Source organism: Acartia tonsa, chromosome 5 (genome assembly GCF_053477335.1).
Source record: "Acartia tonsa isolate MP-2025a chromosome 5, ASM5347733v1, whole genome shotgun sequence".
NCBI classification, from domain to species: Eukaryota; Metazoa; Arthropoda; class Copepoda; order Calanoida; family Acartiidae; genus Acartia; species Acartia tonsa.
In genome coordinates this window covers 51,696,170-51,715,982 of record NC_137264.1, presented here as the reverse complement: position 1 = coordinate 51,715,982, position 19,813 = coordinate 51,696,170, and the positions used below count along the sequence as shown (strand labels likewise).

The window sequence follows — 19,813 nt, the reverse complement described above, 5'->3', positions numbered from 1 at the left end:
AACCAGCTTATATCAACAACGAAATTGATTTGGAAAAAATCACGAACCTATACCTGATTTTCAGCTGTCGTTGAGAGGCAGCAATTAGTAAAAATGACAACCTTTTTATCTGCCCCTCAAAAATTGTTTTAGATTTATTTTACCTCCTGGTTATACCTTTTTACTGGGCTACGCCCCACTAGAGGTCTATAGAGGTAATTGGGGACGACGACATCAATTAAAGCCTTGTAATAAAATGCCAAACAAACATTAAGAAATAAAGATTGACATTGCTAAACAGAAAAAGATTCTGAAATCTGTCTTTTATTTTCAGTTTTTATTATGAGGACGCTTTGCTTTAAACATTTTGTCTAATCGTTCATTGAATCGTCTACCTATTGATTATTATTGAATGAATCAAGACCTGTCAAAACTTTCTTTCAACACTGCCCAAAGAGTAACTTTACTTTAGATATTAATAGTACTTCAATGTTACAGGAATATACAGGTTATGAAATCGAAAGAACAGTTCTAACATTTGAAAGTTTTTTTTTCACTAATCAGTTATCATTCTACCTTTCAGTTAATGAAGTTAAGCATCTCTCCCTCAAGGCTCAACCCGCTGCAACTGGTTCTAAAACCGGTTCCTACGCGCGTACAGTATCTGGCGTACACACAGATCTTGTTGTCACCAAATATTCCAACGCAACCCTTATCGTTATTACACAGCTAAGGTAATCAAAAAATAATTTCAGAGCGGGGGGGAGGGACTATCTACTGCTTTAATTTTGGAAGATTAGCACAAAACTTTAATTTGAACGTACGCATTTTCTTTTCCACTAATTATTAAAAAAATAATGCTTCATGCTTTCGTCATCTGTATGGCTTTGGTACCCTAAAGAAACCAGTTGTCTCCATAAAGTTGTGTGTATTTTTGTGTCTTAACGCTTCCCTGTCGTTCTATGCAATATTTTTTAGTTTATCTGCCGCTTGAAAAACATTTTTAGACAGTTATTTTATCGTAGGAAGTTTGGAACTGTAGTTCAAGTAACCAGTGAACGGGGCAGAAATCAAGTTGAAGGTGGAACTAGGGTGGTTTATTCTGTTAATACTCTACTAGGTAAGGATATCAGAAGGTGGAACTAGGGTGGTCTATTCTGTTAATACTCTACTAGGTAAGGACATCAGAAGGTGGAACCAGAGTGGTTTAATCTGTTAATACTCTACTAGGTAAGGATATCAGAAGGTGGAATTAGGGTGGTATATTCTGTTAATACTCTACTAGGTAAGGATATCAGAAGGTGGAACCAGTGTGGTCTTTTCTGTTAATACTCTACTAGGTAAGGATATCAGGAGGTGGAACTAGGGTGGTCTATTCTGTTAATACTCTACTAGGTAAGGATATCAGAAGGTGTAACTAGAGTGGTTTATTCTGTTAATACTCTACTAAGTAAGGATAACAAAAGGTGGGACCAGAGTGGTCTATTCTGTTAATACTCTACTAGGTAAGGATATCAGAAGGTGTAACTAGAGTGGTTTATTCTGTTAATACTCTACTAAGTAAGGATAACAAAAGGTGGGACCAGAGTGGTCTATTCTGTTAATACTCTACTAGGTAAGGATATCAGAAGGTGGAACTAGGGTGGTCTATTCTGTTAATACTCTACTAGGTAAGGATATCAGAAGGTGGAACTAGGGTGGTTTATTCTGTTAATACTCTACTAGGTAAGGATATCAGGAGGTGGAACTAGGGTGGTCTATTCTGTTAATACTCTACTAGGTAAGGATATCAGAAGGTGTAACTAGAGTGGTTTATTCTGTTAATACTCTACTAAGTAAGGATAACAAAAGGTGGGACCAGAGTGGTCTATTCTGTTAATACTCTACTAGGTAAGGATATCAGAAGGTGTAACTAGAGTGGTTTATTCTGTTAATACTCTACTAAGTAAGGATAACAAAAGGTGGGAACAGAGTGGTCTATTCTGTTAATACTCTACTAGGTAAGGATATCAGAAGGTGTAACTAGAGTGGTTTATTCTGTTAATACTCTACTAAGTAAGGATAACAAAAGGTGGGACCAGAGTGGTCTATTCTGTTAATACTCTACTAGGTAAGGATATCAGAAGGTGGAACTAGGGTGGTCTATTCTGTTAATACTCTACTAGGTAAGGATATCAGAAGGTGTAACTAGAGTGGTTTATTCTGTTAATACTCTACTAAGTAAGGATAACAAAAGGTTGGACCAGAGTGGTCTATTCTGTTAATACTCTACTAGGTAAGGATATCAGAAGGTGTAACTAGAGTGGTTTATTCTGTTAATACTCTACTAAGTAAGGATAACAAAAGGTGGGAACAGAGTGGTCTATTCTGTTAATACTCTACTAGGTAAGGATATCAGAAGGTGTAACTAGAGTGGTTTATTCTGTTAATACTCTACTAAGTAAGGATAACAAAAGGTGGGACCAGAGTGGTCTATTCTGTTAATACTCTACTAGGTAAGGATATCAGAAGGTGGAACTAGGGTGGTCTATTCTGTTAATACTCTACTAGGTAAGGATATCAGAAGGTGTAACTAGAGTGGTTTATTCTGTTAATACTCTACTAAGTAAGGATAACAAAAGGTGGGACCAGAGTGGTTTATTCTGTTAATACTCTACTAGGTAAGGATATCAGAAGGTGGAACCAGGGTGGTTTTTTACGTTTTGATAACTATTTTTATGTGATATACTTACCCTATTTATCTGATTTTTGCATACAAAAACTCTACTCACCTTCGGACCATTTCTGGCGCACCTTGATCCTGCTCACCACTAAAATGATTTAAAGATCCAGCTCCGGTCATATTATATTATCCATTTATTGTTAGTTTGACTTTCACGAGGCCTTTGATATTCAGTTTGATGGTTTTTCTTGGTTATCTAAAATAAGAGGGCATTACTGTTAAGTGTTGGAATACTGATTCATAGGACACTATAAAGTAATTTTTAAGTGAAGCTTCTCTATAATCATGTCCTAAAAATGTAAGCATGTCCATAAACAGTATCCTGTATTGCAGTTTTAAAAAAAATACTTTAAATGTTGTTTAAACTTATATATTTGTATTCAGTTCTGACACTCGTTTGTTCGTTTGTCCTACCATTTCTGAACTTCGCTTTTATATATTTTGAAATTATTAGGTAAAGATACAGAGGAAATCCACCTGTTTGCACGAGTATTGTATGAAAAATTAGGAATTCAACAACCCCTAATTCTAACAGGCAAGTTTTATTTAATAAGTAATATCAGTCTTTGTATCAATGTATACCCTAATTCTGATAAACAAAATTACCACTTCTGTAGATTAATATTAATGTAGGAAAGTTTAGACACGGTTAATGTATACCAACCAATTAAGATATACAACATCCCTTCTTTCTTTTTCTAAACATCTACCTATCTATAATACAAAGTAGAATGATGTCTGTCTGTCTGTCCGTCCCATAAGATCTCGGTAACCACTGAACCGATCGGATTCTACTCTTCAGGGAATATACCTACTGGTCCTGTTGTGGTTTTAGGCTATTTTCTTGGGGGGTGGGACACCCCCAACCCCCCCAAAAATGAAAAAAATCCTCCCTCAATTTTTTTTAAAAATTATTTAGCCGCTAGTATAATATAACTTACTTGTTTCAATTTAATAAAATGATTGATTAAGTAATTATTTTAGATTGTTTTATGCTATTTTTTTCACAGCGACTACTTAGTTAAAAAACGGAACTCTTTAAAATCACTTTTTTGGTTGTACGATGTTCGCTAATTTTAACCAAAAGTTATAAATTCATGAATATCATACCAACCAAATTGTTTTATTTTCTTTAAAAATGAAAATCATTATTTTATTTCAGTTGGTGTGAAAGACTTTAAAGAAGAGAGCATCAAACCTTTTGTTGATTTTATACTTGAAAAATTCAAACTGTTTTAGTGAAAACAATAACTCATTGTTTTCCACTAAATTCATATTTACTTAGTACATAAAAAAAACATTTCTAAAAATTCAAAATGGCCTCTGATGACAAATTCAAAATGGCGTCTGATGACGTGAAGTCTAAGCCGCCGATGGTTACAAGATTTGGCCAGATTGTGATTGGACCGCCAGGCACCGACGGTCAACATTTTTAAGGGGGGAAAGGTCTAATTAATTTTGGAGAGGGAGATTTTTTTGTGTAGGGAAAGCTTAAATTTACCTGATTTGTAAAATTGAAGGGCTTATAAATATTAGGTGGATTTAAAGAAATTTTTTTTATGGGCAATGCCACAACCTGTTCAAAACTTCAGGGGTAATCATTTTAAAAGGGCAGGGGAATAGGTGTAAAAACAAGGATGACAGCCAGGGGCGTCCAAGCTTTTTTTTTTTTGGGGGGGGGGGGGTAAAATTTTTTTAAGGGGGGGGTAATTCGGTTTTGGGGGGGGTAAAATGGCGCGCGAAGGCACCCCCAGGGTAGGGGTAAATTTTAAATAGGGGGGGTAAAATGAAAAAAAATTTGGGGGTGCCTACGGCACCCCCAAATTCGTTTGGGGGGGGGGGTAATCGCCCCATTACCCCCCCCCTTGGACGTCTATGATGACAGCATCCATAAGTAGCAAAGCACCAAAAATCGTGGATGCTAATGCGTACAAGTAGATTTAAAGAACATAGAATAGATTTATTGGAGAAATTAAACACGAAACTATATTAATTTATATGCTTCTTAATGATGGCTATGTTGTCATTTCTTCTTCCTATCTTTTACAGGAACCGAGAAAGTCACGTTTCCCCCATTTCGTGTCTAACGGACAGATTGACGGTCATTTATATTATATAGTAGCTTCGCTACTAATGATATGATAATTAAGGGTGTTTAGGGGGGGGGGGCTACCTTTTTAAACACTACCGTTGACCGTCCTTGGTGGCAGGATCTGGGAAGACAACATACGTGACCAACATGGCTGACCTGCTGCGCGGCCTGGGTAGGAAGGTGGCCATCATTAACCTGGATCCTGCCAATGAAAAAGTCGGCTACACTGCCGATATAGAGGTGAGTCTTAAAATAGACTTATGTGTGTTTTTTGTCGATTTTCAAAGATGGACGTGGGGTAGTAAAACACAAGGTTTAAAAATACAGTCATAAAATTTGGTAGTTTGACACTGCTAGTTTGAACCACACAATCAAGATTTGACAGAAATAACTTTATCATTTAACCAACTAATGAGAGATATTTATTATAAAACTTCGGGTACCAGTATAATTTATAGTCCAATATCTCCTTATCTGCGTGGGGCCCTGGATTTACTTTTCTTTGTGTATATCTATAATACAAAGTAGAAAGATGTCTGTCTGTTTGTTTGTAGCGAAGGATCTCTCTAACCGCTGAACCGTTCGGGTTCTCCTTTACAGGGTAGCTTCTCATAGGTCCCGGGAAGGTTTTAACTTTTTTATTGGGGGTTGGAACACCCCCCCCCCCCCTTAGAATTTTTTTATTTTTCTTTTAAATAAAAAATACGAAAAATTAGTTTGATCAAACCTCTTGGGGCAAAGCCCCTAGAGGCTAGACTTAATATAGCATTAATAAATAAAACTTATTGTTACGAATAACATAAAAAATGAAGATGTAACGATTTTTTTTTAGTTTATATTGATTTGTTTCTAAACAACTAGCGGCTTCGCCCCTAGCCTCTAGGGGCTTTGCCCCAAGAGGTTTGATGAAACCAATTTTTCGTATTTTAGATTTAAAATAAAAAAGAAAAAAATTTTTTTTTTTTTTTGGGGGGGGGGGTAGTCGACCCCACTATTTTAATTTTAGTTTTAAAAAGGAAAAAAAAATTTTTATTTTTTGGGGGGGGGTATTTTTTATTTTTGGGGGGGTTAGGGGTGTCCCACCCCCCAAGAAAATAGTTATAAACCTTCCCGGGAACTATGAGAAGCTACCCTGTAAAGGAGAACCCGATCGGTTCAGCGGTTAGCGAGATCCTTCGCTACAAACAAACAGACAAACGGACAGACATCGTTCTACTTTGTATTATAGACTAGCGGCTTCGCCCCTAGCCTCTAGGGGCTTTGCCCCAAGAGGTGATAAAAAAAAATTATGGCGAAAATCGTAAAGGACCATGGAAATCTCCTTCAAAAAAAAAAAAAAAAAAAAAAAAAAATGGGGGGGGGATTTTTGGTTTTTGGGTGGGTTGGGGGTGTCCCAACCCCCAAGAAAATAGCTTAAAACCACCACAGGACCAATAGGTAGATACCCTGAAGAGTAGAATCCGATCGGTTCAGTGGTTACCGAGATCTTAAGGGACAGACAGACAGACGGACAGACAGACAGACGGACAGACGGACAGACAGACATCGTTCTACTTTGTATTATAGATAACTTAACTTTTAGATCAGTGACCTAGTTAGTCTTGAAGAAGTGATGGAAACAATGAAACTTGGACCCAATGGAGGCCTTGTATATTGCATGGAATTTCTATGGGAAAATATCAGGTCAGGAACTAAATATAGACATTACAAGAGCATGGCCATAATCATATAATAATATCTTAGGGAGATAGGGATGGGACAATGTATCTAATATTTATTTTCTTGGCTGTCTTGGAATTTGGGTACTGGAACTGTTGCAATTTTTCCTTTTTTTGCTAATTAAGACTAATATAAATATTCTTGGAATATTGTCTGTAATTCATGATTTTTCAGTATGGTGGAAAATCGGTTCTAATCAAGTGAATAATAATTGGTTTCGAAGCCTCACTAGAATAACTGTTGCATACTGTTAGAATAAAATTATATACTTTTAGTTGGTTGGAGGATCAAATAGCTGGACTTGATAAAAACTGTTATATACTGCTGGATTGTCCTGGACAGGTGGAGCTTTACACAACTAATGATGCAGTCAGGTAGGGTTTATCTAGTTTTCCAGTATCGCTTCGAAACCGATGATTATCCGCTGGATTAGAACCGGTTCTAAGTCATACTAAAAAATCTGATGTATTGTATTATATCCAGTTTTCCATCAAAGCTGTTTTTTATTTATTTATTATTATCAAAAGATCTTGAAAAGTAAAAATCCTCCATGTTCAGGGACATAGTGACCCACCTGACAAAACTATAATCCTCCATGTTTAGGGACATAGTGACCCACCTGACAAAACTATAATCCTCCATGTTTAGGGACATAGTGACCCGCCTGACCAAACTGGATATCCGTCTGTGTGCGGTCAACCTTGTTGATTCTCATTACTGCTCGGATCCAGGAAAATTCATTTCAGGAAGAATAAAATATTTTTAAAACTTCATAATGATAAATTAAGCAAATAGTTTATTCCAATGAAACACTAAATGCACTTTTATTTTTAAGAAAATGTAAAAATGATAAGGAGAGAGGGGGGTTAATTAGCAATAGGTGATATTTTCTTTTGAGGGTGAAGGCACCCTTCCCCTAAATGGTTTTAATCTGTCCTTGACCAATAAGAAGCTTCATTGTAAAGGAAAACCACATCGGTCCAGCAGTTGGCGCGATTCTTCTCTATTTACAGACATCCTGTTACTTTTAAGATATATGAAAATAAACTTCTACTTAAAAAATTTAATATTTCAAAATCCGCTAGTTTGTCTGACATCTCTGAGTACAATGTTACAGATAGAACTACCACATGTCAATGTTTTATCAAAGGTTAGTTCATCATATTTCATTGTTTCGCTGTATGACTATCTCGAGATATTAAAGTCAGACCACAGCTAATGAATTTTAAACCACTTTGCTGTTCAATTAGAAAATAACAACCAGGTAGATTTCGAATCTCTTTATTCCACAAAGTGATGAAAACCATAGAATTAAAACAAAAAAACAAACACATTAATTTAATACATATACATGAGTCAGATAAAACTAAAAATCATATCATAATAACTCAATAAAACAATACTTAATATCATCAATACTATTATTTGGGTCTTTCGTAATAAACAAGTATAAGCGCCATTTATTATTCCACGATTGATCCAATCGAGGCCCTATACACATCGCGCATGAATAATCCTTACCTGGGTATTTGTAATGCAAGTGGAACAGGCATACAGTAGGGTTCTCGCGTTCAAGTGCACTTTCCAAGGCACAACACGTCCATCTCACACATTCTCCGTTAGGAAACAAAGAGACAACCGCATCGGAGAATCAAAACAATGCGCATATGCATACGCATATGAGAAAGGAAAAATTGTCGTCGTCGTTGCTACATTGGGATAAGGGTTTATGGTCTCACTTGGATTTCACACAGAGCACAACAAAAGCCTCAAGAGAAGCATTCCTTCGATACATTCATAATTATACACACATAGGAAGGGAGGGGACATTCGATTGTAACTTATACCGGTCCCCAAAGTTAATATCAACAAAATCTGATTCGTTGACTCAAAGACTTATGGGACTATTGTTGTGTTTTGTTTGGTTTGTAACAAAATCCCGAGAATCTAAAGTTTTAAATATTAAATCTACAAAAGAGGTAAATCTAGCATGTCTTTCACAGACAGTAGGACAGAAAGAAACGAATACTTGTAGAGTAATTGCGCTACTAACTGTAAATACATAATCTGAAGGATAGTCTATAACATTTCTACATTTATTATTGAGTAGCTTATCAAAGGTCCTGGGAAGGTTTATAACTATTTTGGGGGAGGGTACCACCACCATCCCAAGAGTAATCGCTTCTAGTATTACATATAGAATGATAGATAGACACGGATACTTGTAGAGTAATTGCGCTACTAACTGAAAATACATAATGTAATTATGCAATTCAATTCATAATACATGTATTGCTATGACGTAAATGTCAAGTCTAATTTCTCTTAAATATTACAAGAAATAATATGTCCATAGGAAGCAAAAACCAAGGGGGGAAGTTTTTTTTACGCATCACTAGTCCACAAAGTTTTATGATAACGTTTTCTTATTTGTTTGGTTAACAACTTTTAGGACTTGTGTTAAATTTTAATTGGTTGGATAAGTTAGTTCAACCACTAATCAGAATCTATAGAAGGGGTAATTTTCTGTATCATAATTGTTGATGTACATCAATTTATTGGTCATTGTCTTATCCCTTTAGATCCCTGAGCCAAAAGACTTGCAAGCAACGGTTTAGATGTCTGAATTTTTAGTTACGTAATCTTTGGGGGTGTAAGAACTTTGTAGTAGATTCGCTTCAAAAATAGCTATAATGTTCTTCTGTCTTGTCGAAATTTTAGCCTACCAAATTAGAATCCGGAATCCGCTATTAAAAACGGATTCCGGATTCGGATTCCGAAATTAGCCAAAAATTGGGCGGATTCCGGTCTTTATTAAACTTAGTATTTTTGACAATCTATGCATTAAAGCTAGTTTAATTATAAGAGTAAATAAAAAAGTATCAAACCTCCATAGTTGATTTCTTACTTGTTAAGCTTTGCTTTTATGGATGTTATAATCCTTGCTTTAGAGAGAACTTTAAAAAAAACTTTATGCATTTAACTTGATTTTTGTTTCAGGTTGATTTAGTTGAAAAATATGGAAAACTTCAGTTTAATTTAGATTATTATACAGAGGTACATTTTATATTTAAAAGGATAGATATAATAATTCTGTTTAGAACACCTAAAACTTTTTTAGGTGTAAAAATCTTTTCTTTCCTTCAAGTGACTTGGGCCTCTAAGTTTTTTATATGTCTTGCGGGGATTGTACATGCGACAGTGACTTCACCTCAATGGGGCTACCAGTAGGCCAAACTAACCTAACCTAAAACTATAAACAATGCAAGTCTCGGCAGTTGCGCGTCAGCCACCTGTAAGCCTCTGGAAAATTAATTTACCATTATAAGAATCAGCTCGAAGTCTAACCCTGACTTTCATATAGCAATTTATCTTTTCACGTTCTAGAGCATCCAAACTGGTTTTGATTTGAGGCTTCATCACGGCTGCCGAGCCTTGAAAAATTCGATCCCCCTCCCTAACTTTAATTTATTTCAAAATAGAAGGGAGTTTTTGTGCTCTACTAAGCACTTTGTGGGAAACTGCCGAATTAACCTTTTATTTTAATTCCTAGTATTGAAATAATCGGATTATTAATGGATAATAAACTTAAACAAATAAGCTTTGATTTAATCAGATTTAGATAATTTTATTAAATAAAATCAATTTTAAGTACCTAATCCTCTTAAAAGTAAAAATGTTTTCAAAGTTAAGAACTGACTATTGATAAGAGAATAAATCTGAGAAAAAAATATTTTTAATCAACTTTTAGACATTTATGATTAAATATTTTTCTTTTAGCATATATTAGGTACCTATTGTAAAATATGAATACCTAAGACTTTTGTTAATTACCAAACAATGTTAGAACTGAACAAATTTTGCTTATTTAAAATAATACCAGAACAGACAAGTCGGTGGTTTCTAGTGCCTAGTCGAGCATAATCATATCTTTCCTTCCACCACCACCACCACCCCCCTCCCCCCTTCCCTATATTTTAAATAAAGGTGAGGGGGTCTACTTTCCCTAAATCGAACAAAAAGTTGGAAAAGTAACGGCTGGCGGCTCATCCGTTTTGCCATTTTTGGGCTATCTTTAGAGCAAATTCGTCACGAAACCTATCCCCACATATAACTCTTTGCCACTCCAAAACGTTATCAAACGGTTCTAGCCGGTAGCTGTTGGTACTAGAAATTTTAAAAATGGTTATTGCTATCATTTAACATGAGCCGCCAGCCGACTTTTCCAACTTTTTGTTCGATTTAGGGAAAATAGACCTACCAAGGATTACTCATGAAAAATTTCAAATCGAAATTCGAATTCTAAGTGCCATTTAATCATTAATTACGAGATGGTTGCATTAACCCCCCCCCCCCCCCCCCCCATTTATAATAAGGGAGTCAGAGGGTGGTTCTCGGTGAAGTATTTTTTATTTGTTGATTACTTCAGGTTAGGTTAGGTTAATTTTGGTACTGGGTTGCCCTCCAGTGTTGCGGCATCGCGAATACAGGCCTCGGTAGGGTTTGGGCCCCCGTTAAAGGTTAAGAATTTTAAAAATGGGGGACGTATTTGGTGCACGATCGTCATCCTTATGAAAGCACCAAATATGCGGAGGTGATTACTTGCCATACTTGGTATTCAGGTGCTTGATTTGGAGTACTTGCTTGACTGTTTTCCTGAAGATAATTTTACCAAAAAATATCGCGCACTGAATGAAGCTCTTACAGGACTTATTACAGATTATAGGTGAGTCACTGAGTAGCTTTACATATATTTTAATTAGTAGAATGTTTGACAATATGTCTCTAAATATCTTAGAGAACTATAAGCTTTAAATAATTTTCGAGAAAGTATATTTTTTAGATGGGGTGGAAATCTTTACCCCTCCCCCACCCCTTCATCTAAAGAATGTAATGGATTTAGTATCAAGGGGTTGAGAAGGGGCTCTGGCACTTACACATCCAGCAAATTTACAGTGGATGTATTTCTGGCAAAATGTTTTTTTCGTTTTTCTCATGTCATAAATAGATCCAACACTGGCAAAAATACATCCAATATTTTCATACATATGTCAAAAATACATCTGACACTGGCATTTACACATCAATACTTTTTAATTATATGTCATAAATACATCCAACACTGGCAAATATACATCTAGATACATTTATATGAATATTTATTTACAACAAGAAGGGCAGAAAATAGCATAAAACCAATTTAAGGCTTTAATTCAATGTAAAAGTAAAATAGCCTCAAACCACCCCGATACATAAACAAATCTTCCTATAAGGGAGAACTCAATCGGTTCTGTTGTTATCGAAATCTTAAGATTAACAATCTTACTACAAATAGTCAGACAGACTCATAGAGACTTCGTGTTACTTTTTTATATAACAGATAACATTGTTTATATTTTAGTTTAGTTAACTTCATGCCAATGACAATAAAGAGCAAGGAGAGGATGCTCGCTGTCAGCCAACAAGTTGATAAAGCAAATGGGTAAGGTTTTCTTATGATAGTAGCGCAGCTACTCTATAAGTATCTCTTGACTTACAGTCTCTTTGTTTATATAGTTGCTGGTATCTGAAATAATACCTACATTTATGTTGTCTCATTATATTATGCATTAATTGAATAATTAACAAGATTTTCTTCTTTATAGTGTATTTTATTTAACTGTTCGGATCTTCTGCAGTTCACGGTAAAATATTGCTGGTAACGAATATTGCCAAAAATCTATGAATTTTAAAGGCTGCTAGCTGCCAAACGGCTGAACATACAGATCATTCCCGCACACCATTTTAAGCGGCATAAGACCGCCTACAAATAATCTGAAATACCCAAGATCCAATGATGCACAGGGAAAGCTTCACTGAAGAAAAAACGCATAAAAGAGGCCTTTTCATGCATTTCTCTGCACTGGGAGATAATTATGCATTATTGATTTATGGTTATTTCAGAATATTTGTAGGCCTTCTTATGCCGCCTAAAACAGTGTGTGAGCATGATCTGTACGTTCAGCCGTTTGGCAGCTAGCAGCCTTTAAAATTCATAGATTTTTGGCAATATTTGTTACCAGCAATACTTTACCGTGAACTGCAGTAGATCCAACTGTTCTTTTTAATCTTCATGGACGGATTGATAATGCTGCATAGCTTGTGTGCAAAACTATCCTTGTTTTGAAATGTTTTTGGTGTTATTCCTCAAAGTACCATTAAGCACCGAACGCCCCCCTCCCTTTTCCTACCATAATGCTTAACCCGTTAAGGTCTACACTATACCTCATACACCTGACCTGACCTGACCTTAAGTATTAAACAAAAATAATCACCCCCCCCCCCCCCCTTTATTTTTCATATTTAAAATTTGGGGGGTCGGGGGGTCAGAGCTCAACAGGGCACTTTGAGGGAAATTGACTATTTTGTTTCTAGGTATGTGTTTGGTGTGGGGGAGGAGAGAAATGTTAGAAATTTAATGGGCAGTGCCTTGGGCGGCGCGGACTTTGAGTGGGCCAAAACCGGTGATTTAAGGTAATCAATGAATCAATCAAAAACAAAATGGCCGCTTGAAATCAATCAAAAAGGGGGGGGGGAGTTTTGACACATTTGCGTAAACAGGGAGCATAGGCTTTATCTTTGGACTGAGAGGATAGGTTATTTGGGATAAAATCATTCTTATATGATGAATTTTCCCAAGTTTTAAGATTTTTTGGGTAGGCCTCCAGGTTCCGGAGCTCCAGGCCTCCAGGTCCTCTCTGTACAGGTAAAAATTAAAAAAATAAATTTTTTTTTTAAGAGTTAGAAGTCAACCTATGAAACAAAATATGCATATTTTTGAATGTTATTCACATATTTAAAGAAAAACTCTTCAAAAAAAATTTATTTTTTATTTTTACCTGTACAGAGAGGACCTGGAGGCCTTTTGCTCCGGAACCTGGAGGCCTATCCAAAAAATCTTAAAAACTTGGAAAATTCATCATATAAGAATGATTTTATCCCTAATAACCTATCCTCTCAGTCCAAAGATAAAGCCTATGCTCCCTGTTTACGCAAATGTGTCAAAACTTCCCCCCCCCCCCTTACTAAATTATCGGTACCTTGCGGTTATGAAAACTGAAAAAAATAAATAATTAATGCGTTCAAAATATTAAGATTTACTAACCGGTTATTTATAACAATTAATCAATCACAACAATCTATTTTCTAGACGGCATAAAGTTATTTTTGTTATTGTGTGCTACATGTATTGGGAAGAGATACAACTAATATGCAGGGCCGTAGTTATACGGGGGTACTAGCCATTACATGGGTCTTTTCTAATCTCAATACTTAATCTAACCTAAATAAGCATCAATAATACGTTTTTTATTCTATAAAAGACCGTTAGGTAGCGAGATGCATTATGCGGGAAACTGGAATGTTAAAATAATTTTCTAATAACAAGGATGACAACATCCATAAAAGCGAAGCTATGAAATGTAAGGACAAACGAACATTAACATTGTCAGAACTGAATTAGCAGAATATTAATTCATCAGTACAAACAATATTTTAAGAAAATTTGTTGCAAAACTGCATAAATAGATGATACTGTTTAAGGACATACTTACATTTTTGGGACTTGTTTATAGAGATGCTTTGCTTATAACATTGTACCTTGTTGTAATAGGAATCAGTTTTCAAAAAAATCAGAAGAATCGGATAATTTTAACATACAAAAATTTGTTGTCAAAAAAGTTAAAAATCGACATGTTTAAAATGAACGTACGGACATTCTGGTATTGTTTATAGAGTTGATACGCTTTCTAAATTGTACCTAACTACTATATGAATCATCATGCAAAGTGTGGAATCGATAGGACAATTCTAACCTGTTTAAATTAACGAAAAGAGCTAACTCTCTGTGATGGACGTACGGACGGACACACGGACGGACTGGCCCTAATTATAGAAAAGCTTCGCTTTTAAAAATAGACAAGTGTGTAGAATATTTCAAATCCTTATTATAAACAAACAAGTATTTTAGTAATACTTTTATTTATAAAATTAAATGTTAAAAGATACTTGACTAGATTATCATGTAAGATATATATTTATATAAAACAAGCATGACACGTCCAAAAAAAGCGAAGCTTAACAATCGGACAAACTAACATTGTTAAAGATAAATCTAAAAAAGTCCGTAGTTTTAGGTCCCTCATGGGTTTGGGATAGGATCCCCCCACCCCCCACCGCTATTATTTTTAATTTATTTATTTTATTTTATTTTATTTTATTTTATTTTATTTTATTTTATTTTATTTTATTTTATTTTATTTTATTTTATTTTATTTTATTTTATTTTATTTTATTTTATTTTATTTTATTTTATTTAATTTAATTTATTTTATTTTATTTTATTTTATTTTATTTTATTTTGTTTTATTTTATTTTATTTTATTTTATTTTATTTTATTTTATTTTATTTTATTTAGATATGTACCCCTTCTCTTTAAAGTCATAAGACATTAGTTGATAATTTGATATAATATATACAGGGCGTTTAAAAAAAAATGCGTTTTCCAAATTTGGGAAACAACCATTAGGAGTACAAAAAAATAATTATATGTCAATATTCTCTATAAAATTATGCATCAAAATTGTTACAGGTGTTTTTTAATATCTCTGAAAATAACGGCGCATTTTAAAGCATAAATATTTCAAAAGATGTGTATGATGCTTTTTTCTGGTAGAATTTTGTGCCTTAAGGTTGGTTTTCAAAAATTTATTCACATGAAAACAACATCTTAATACGGCCAATACAATTTTCTACCAATTACACTAAAAATTTCATTTAAAATTCCCTCACTGAAAACAAATATTCAGTTTTTCTTTTTGTATACTTAAGAAACATGACCTTAAAAATTTCTCATGTTCGTATAACCCCACCCCTCATTTATTCCTATAATCCTTTAATTTGATTGACAGGTTAAGATATAAACTCATAATTTATCCATAATTTTTAATTAAATGCTTTAATAAAAAAAATTAAAACTTCAATAACTTTTTTGTCTTTAGAGATTTTTTTGTCAAATAAAATGGAGTTTTTTTCTTTTTACTATAACCTACGTTATTAAAGAAGATTCTTTTACTGCAAATGCATCACAATCAAGAAATGTGAAAAATGACAAATTGCAATTTCTTAAAAATGCTTTTGTGAGGAGCTAAAAAGCATTTCACCTTAAAACTCATTAAGGTACTTTTCTTATACCTTTTTCTAAATTAATAATGAAATTCTACGATTTTTTTAATACATAATAGAAGAGTTATTTTAATTTTTCTTGTACAACATTTTTCACATAAAGCATTTTTGGAAACTATGTACCTATCATAGAGGCCGTATTTTTAGAGATAATGAAAAACACCTGTTATAAATTTGATGTACTTTTTTACAGAGAACAAGGATATATAATCGTTTTTCTGTATTCCTTCTGGTTGTGTCAGAAAAACGGAAAACGCAGTTTTTTCTGAAACACCGTGTATATCCCTAATTTTAACAAACAAAATTATTCTTTCTGTACAATATTGTTAAAAAGTCTGGAAACTAGAATAAACTAATCAAATTCAGAAAAAAAGGTTTTTAGCCAACGAATAAGAGAACGTGGTTATAAAAATTTGGGGTATTAGTTTAATTTGCAGTCCAATGTTCTTTCCTTCCCTGGGAAATACCGACAACAAGCCCTAATATGATACATGCTTCGCATCTAGAAATATAAACGAACTAAATATATTTGTAAATAAAAAATACTGAGTGGACTTTTCAAGTATTTTTGATGTCATTAATGTAAAATTAAATATTACTGGCAGGGACCTTTAGGGATGGGGCAATAGAGATAAATATACACCACACCTTCAATCTCATTTTATTAAGTAGTAAGGTTTTTGTTTGTTTGCCTGTAAAGATCTCACAAATTTAAGAACTGCTTTCGTTCTCCATTTCAGGAAAGGTTAACATAGGTCCTGGTAGTTTTTTTTTGTATTAAAAATTTCATATTTAGTTTGTTATGATAACCAAAATTAATCCTATTCTTTTTATTGGTGGAAAAGTATAAAGCATAAAATTTTATCTCCAAACCCAAAATTTTGAAACTAACCCATACCAGAAATAGTTCATTAAATTATTTCCAGTCCATTGTCCCCTCCCTCCCTATATAATTGTTAACTATTATTCCTATTAAATTTCTATTATTTTTATTATCACACAAGATATTAGCCTAGCTCGATATGCTGCTTTCCCTTAAATATTTGTTTTTCTGTAAATGTTTTTTTAATGACATCTGTTTAATTTTCCTTTGCAATTAAGCTTTTTTTTAGGTACAGGGAAGGTTTTTAACTATTTTGGGAGAGCGTATCTCCACCCTCCCAATTTAAAATCCCCCCCAAATTTTTTTTCTCAATATTTCTTATTAAAACTCAAATTAAAAAGTAGAAGGGCGGTTGACTCTTCCCCCTCCCACCTTAAGAACACCTAGAGGCTTCTTGGGGGCGTTCGTTGCCCCTAGTCTTTCTTAAAATAAAAGCTATGTCTTGCATTTTTTTTCAACTAGGTGTTTGATCACGAATTGCATATGGTAAAAATATTTTTCTTATTTAATAGTTATACTAATAAGATAAAAGTTATGCTTGAAAATTGTTTTAATAGCTATTATTATATGTTGCATTTTTAGATAAACGTGAGAATTGTGATCAGAATTTGCGTATCATTTGCGTCAGTTGTGTAATCAAAGCTCTTTTGGTGTTTTTTTTTCAGCCTTTTGCCCTTTAGCATTTTTGGCGACGTCGGAAAATGGCGGTAAAGGGCTGGAGCGGCGGTCCCGCCGCCGTTTTTTTTAAAGATACCAAAACTTTGGGTAATTACTGACCAACCTAAAAAGATTTTGTTTCAATATCTTTAAAAGCACAGGAGAAGCACTGAATTTAAGATATACCTTGATAAACGAGAATTTGGCGGCGGCGGTTAACGGCGGGAGCAGCGGTCCAGTCGACCCCACTATTTTAATTTTAGTTTTAAAAAGAAAAAGAAAAATTTTTTTGAGGGGGGGTATTTTTCATTTTTGGGGGGTTGGGGTTAGCGAGATGTTAGCGAGATCCTTCGCTACAAACAAACAGACAAACAAACACACAAACAGACATCGTTCTACTTTGTATTATAGATTGTATGATCCTATTCCTAGTTAAGCATAGCATGTCTGCTCTTTTCAGAGATACAGAGTTAGGAACAATAAACTATGAATTATATATTCTATGGATCTAAAGGGATAAGACAATGGCTGATAAATTGATGTTCATCCCCAATGATGATACACAAAACTACCCCTTCTGTAAATCAAATTACTGGTTTGACCCTTAACTTGTTGTGACAACTTTGGGGACTAGCATAATATAAAGCCCAATTTCCTTTCCCTCCCTGGATAGTAATACATTCCCTATAAGGGTGACTGGAGCTCCGAGCTATAGACAAATTCAACTGCCATTGTCTTGCTTTCAGTAGCAAAGCAACTCTACATTTAAATTTATTATCTTCCTTGAATTTTCTTTTTTTTAAGGAAAAATTAACACCCCTATGTCCACAATTTATTTATGCTTACCTGCCAATGGATGTTGTCATCCTTGTTTCCTTACATTTCTTTATTATTAATTTCCATTTCTTTACAAGATTAAAAGAATCCAAAATGTAAATGTCCAATTAGCAGCTAATAGAAAATATTTCTTTTAATACCTATGTACGTCATGTAAATGCAATTTTCTTTTAAATTATATAATATAGGTAGGTATAATAGATTCATTATTAAAAGGAAAGGTTTTCTTTCATTTTTAGCATAAAAGAAGAGTATAATTTTCTAAACTTGGCATTGTTACCAGAGAGAGAGAGGGGGCAATGAGCTGTTTAATACACTAGTCCCCAAAGTTTTATAATAACTTTTCTTATTACAAATTTGAGGACTTTAGTAAATTTTGATTATGGTTAATTAAGCTGAGTGTTCAAACGTTACAACCACTAATTTTAATCTAAAGAAAGGGTAATTTTGTGTATAATCATTGGGGATGAACAATAATTTATCGGCCATTGTCTTATCCCATTTATATTCCTGCAGTGTTACTTTAAAGGTGAAAAGATGCACTATTAATGCTTTGGATTTCGGGGATCGTAAGGGATAAGACAAAAATTGAAATGCATCCCAATTAAAATGTTTTGAAAAAAACTAGTACTTTGGGTCTTTTGTAGATGAAAACTATTGGTGTTATTAATGGTTTTAGCTCTCTAGAATTCGAAATTTAAAATGTTTATCTGTAGGTGAGAAACGGTATGGAAAGAATGGTAATTTCATGGTTGCTACTAAAGATAAATGGGTGAAATTTTGAGTGTAGATTCTCTGTACCAATGAGCATCCACATTTCAACTATCTTTGTCTGTCGGTCTGTCATGCAACCAAAGACATAATTTTCTTTATTATGATTTTGTGATTTTATCCTTTTGTCAATCCATGATTTTTATGTGCTTCACTTCTAATGGTTGTTTTTATCCCTGTTTTTTTTTATAACAGGACTGATTATATGGAGGCCAGCGGAGAAAAAGCTGAAGGATATTTCAACAATGATCTGGACAAGGTTGATATTGGGCCAGATTTCCAGTTCTAGATCCTGGAGCTTGCCTGCAGAGTTTCAGTTCTAGATCCTGTAGCTTGCCTTCAGAGTTTCAGTTCTAGACCCTAGAACCTGCTTCCAAAGAGGAAGTTCCCCGAAGATCATGTAAAATTTTAGTATTTTCCCTCTAAATGAAAACAACTCCATTTACTCTAAAACTTCTTGTTTAAAGATTCTTTTAAGGGGAGGGGGAAGTTCTGACACATTTGCGTAAACGGTGAGTATAGGCTTTATCTTTGGACTGAGAGGATAGGTTATTAGGGATAAAATCATTCTTATATGATGAATTTCCCCCAGATTTAAGATTTTTTGGATAGGCCTCCAGGTTCCGGAGCTCCAGGCCTCCAGGTGGTCTCTGTACAGGAAAAATTGAAAAAAAAAAAAAAAAAATTTTTAGTTACAGGTCAACTTATAAAACAAAATATGCATCTTTTTAAATATTATTCACATATTTGAAGAAAAAATATGCATATTTTGTTTTATAAGTTGATTTTTAACTTTAAAAAAAATTTTTTTTTTTCATTTTTACCTGTACAGAGACCACCTGGAGGCCTGGAGCTCCGGAACCTGGAGGCCTATCCAAAAAATCTTAAATCTGGGGGAAATTCATCATATAAGAATGATTTTATCCCTAA

General features: G+C 34.1%; 1 protein-coding gene and 1 long non-coding RNA gene across 2 annotated transcripts; both read left to right on the top strand.

Moving 5' to 3' along the window:
• Positions 1–1,642: 1,642 nt before the first annotated feature.
• Positions 1,643–3,920, top strand: LOC145319788 (uncharacterized). Its single transcript, XR_013880030.1, has 3 exons — positions 1,643–1,704; positions 3,156–3,236; positions 3,864–3,920. It is a non-coding gene; the product is annotated as an uncharacterized LOC145319788 (long non-coding RNA).
• A 20-nt stretch (positions 3,921–3,940) lies between these two features.
• Positions 3,941–19,358, top strand: LOC145319787 (GPN-loop GTPase 2). Its single transcript, XM_080162144.1, has 11 exons — positions 3,941–4,114; positions 4,912–5,033; positions 6,376–6,476; positions 6,788–6,886; positions 7,161–7,258; positions 7,598–7,662; positions 9,513–9,569; positions 11,135–11,238; positions 11,914–11,994; positions 12,927–13,025; positions 19,079–19,358. The coding sequence occupies exons 1-11, from the start codon at positions 4,018–4,020 to the stop codon at positions 19,170–19,172; spliced, it is 1,017 nt and encodes a 338-aa protein (XP_080018270.1). The 5' UTR covers positions 3,941–4,017; the 3' UTR covers positions 19,173–19,358.
• The last annotated feature ends 455 nt before the right edge of the window (positions 19,359–19,813 follow it).

Coding starts and splice junctions, on each gene's coding strand:
- LOC145319787 (XM_080162144.1), top strand. CDS start 4,018: ATGGCCTCTGATGACAAATTCAAAATGGCGTCTGATGACGTGAAGTCT. Junction 5,034..6,375: donor GCTACACTGCCGATATAGAG/GTGAGTCTTAAA, acceptor CTTAACTTTTAG/ATCAGTGACCTAGTTAGTCT. Junction 7,259..7,597: donor TCCAGGAAAATTCATTTCAG/GAAGAATAAAAT, acceptor AAAATCCGCTAG/TTTGTCTGACATCTCTGAGT.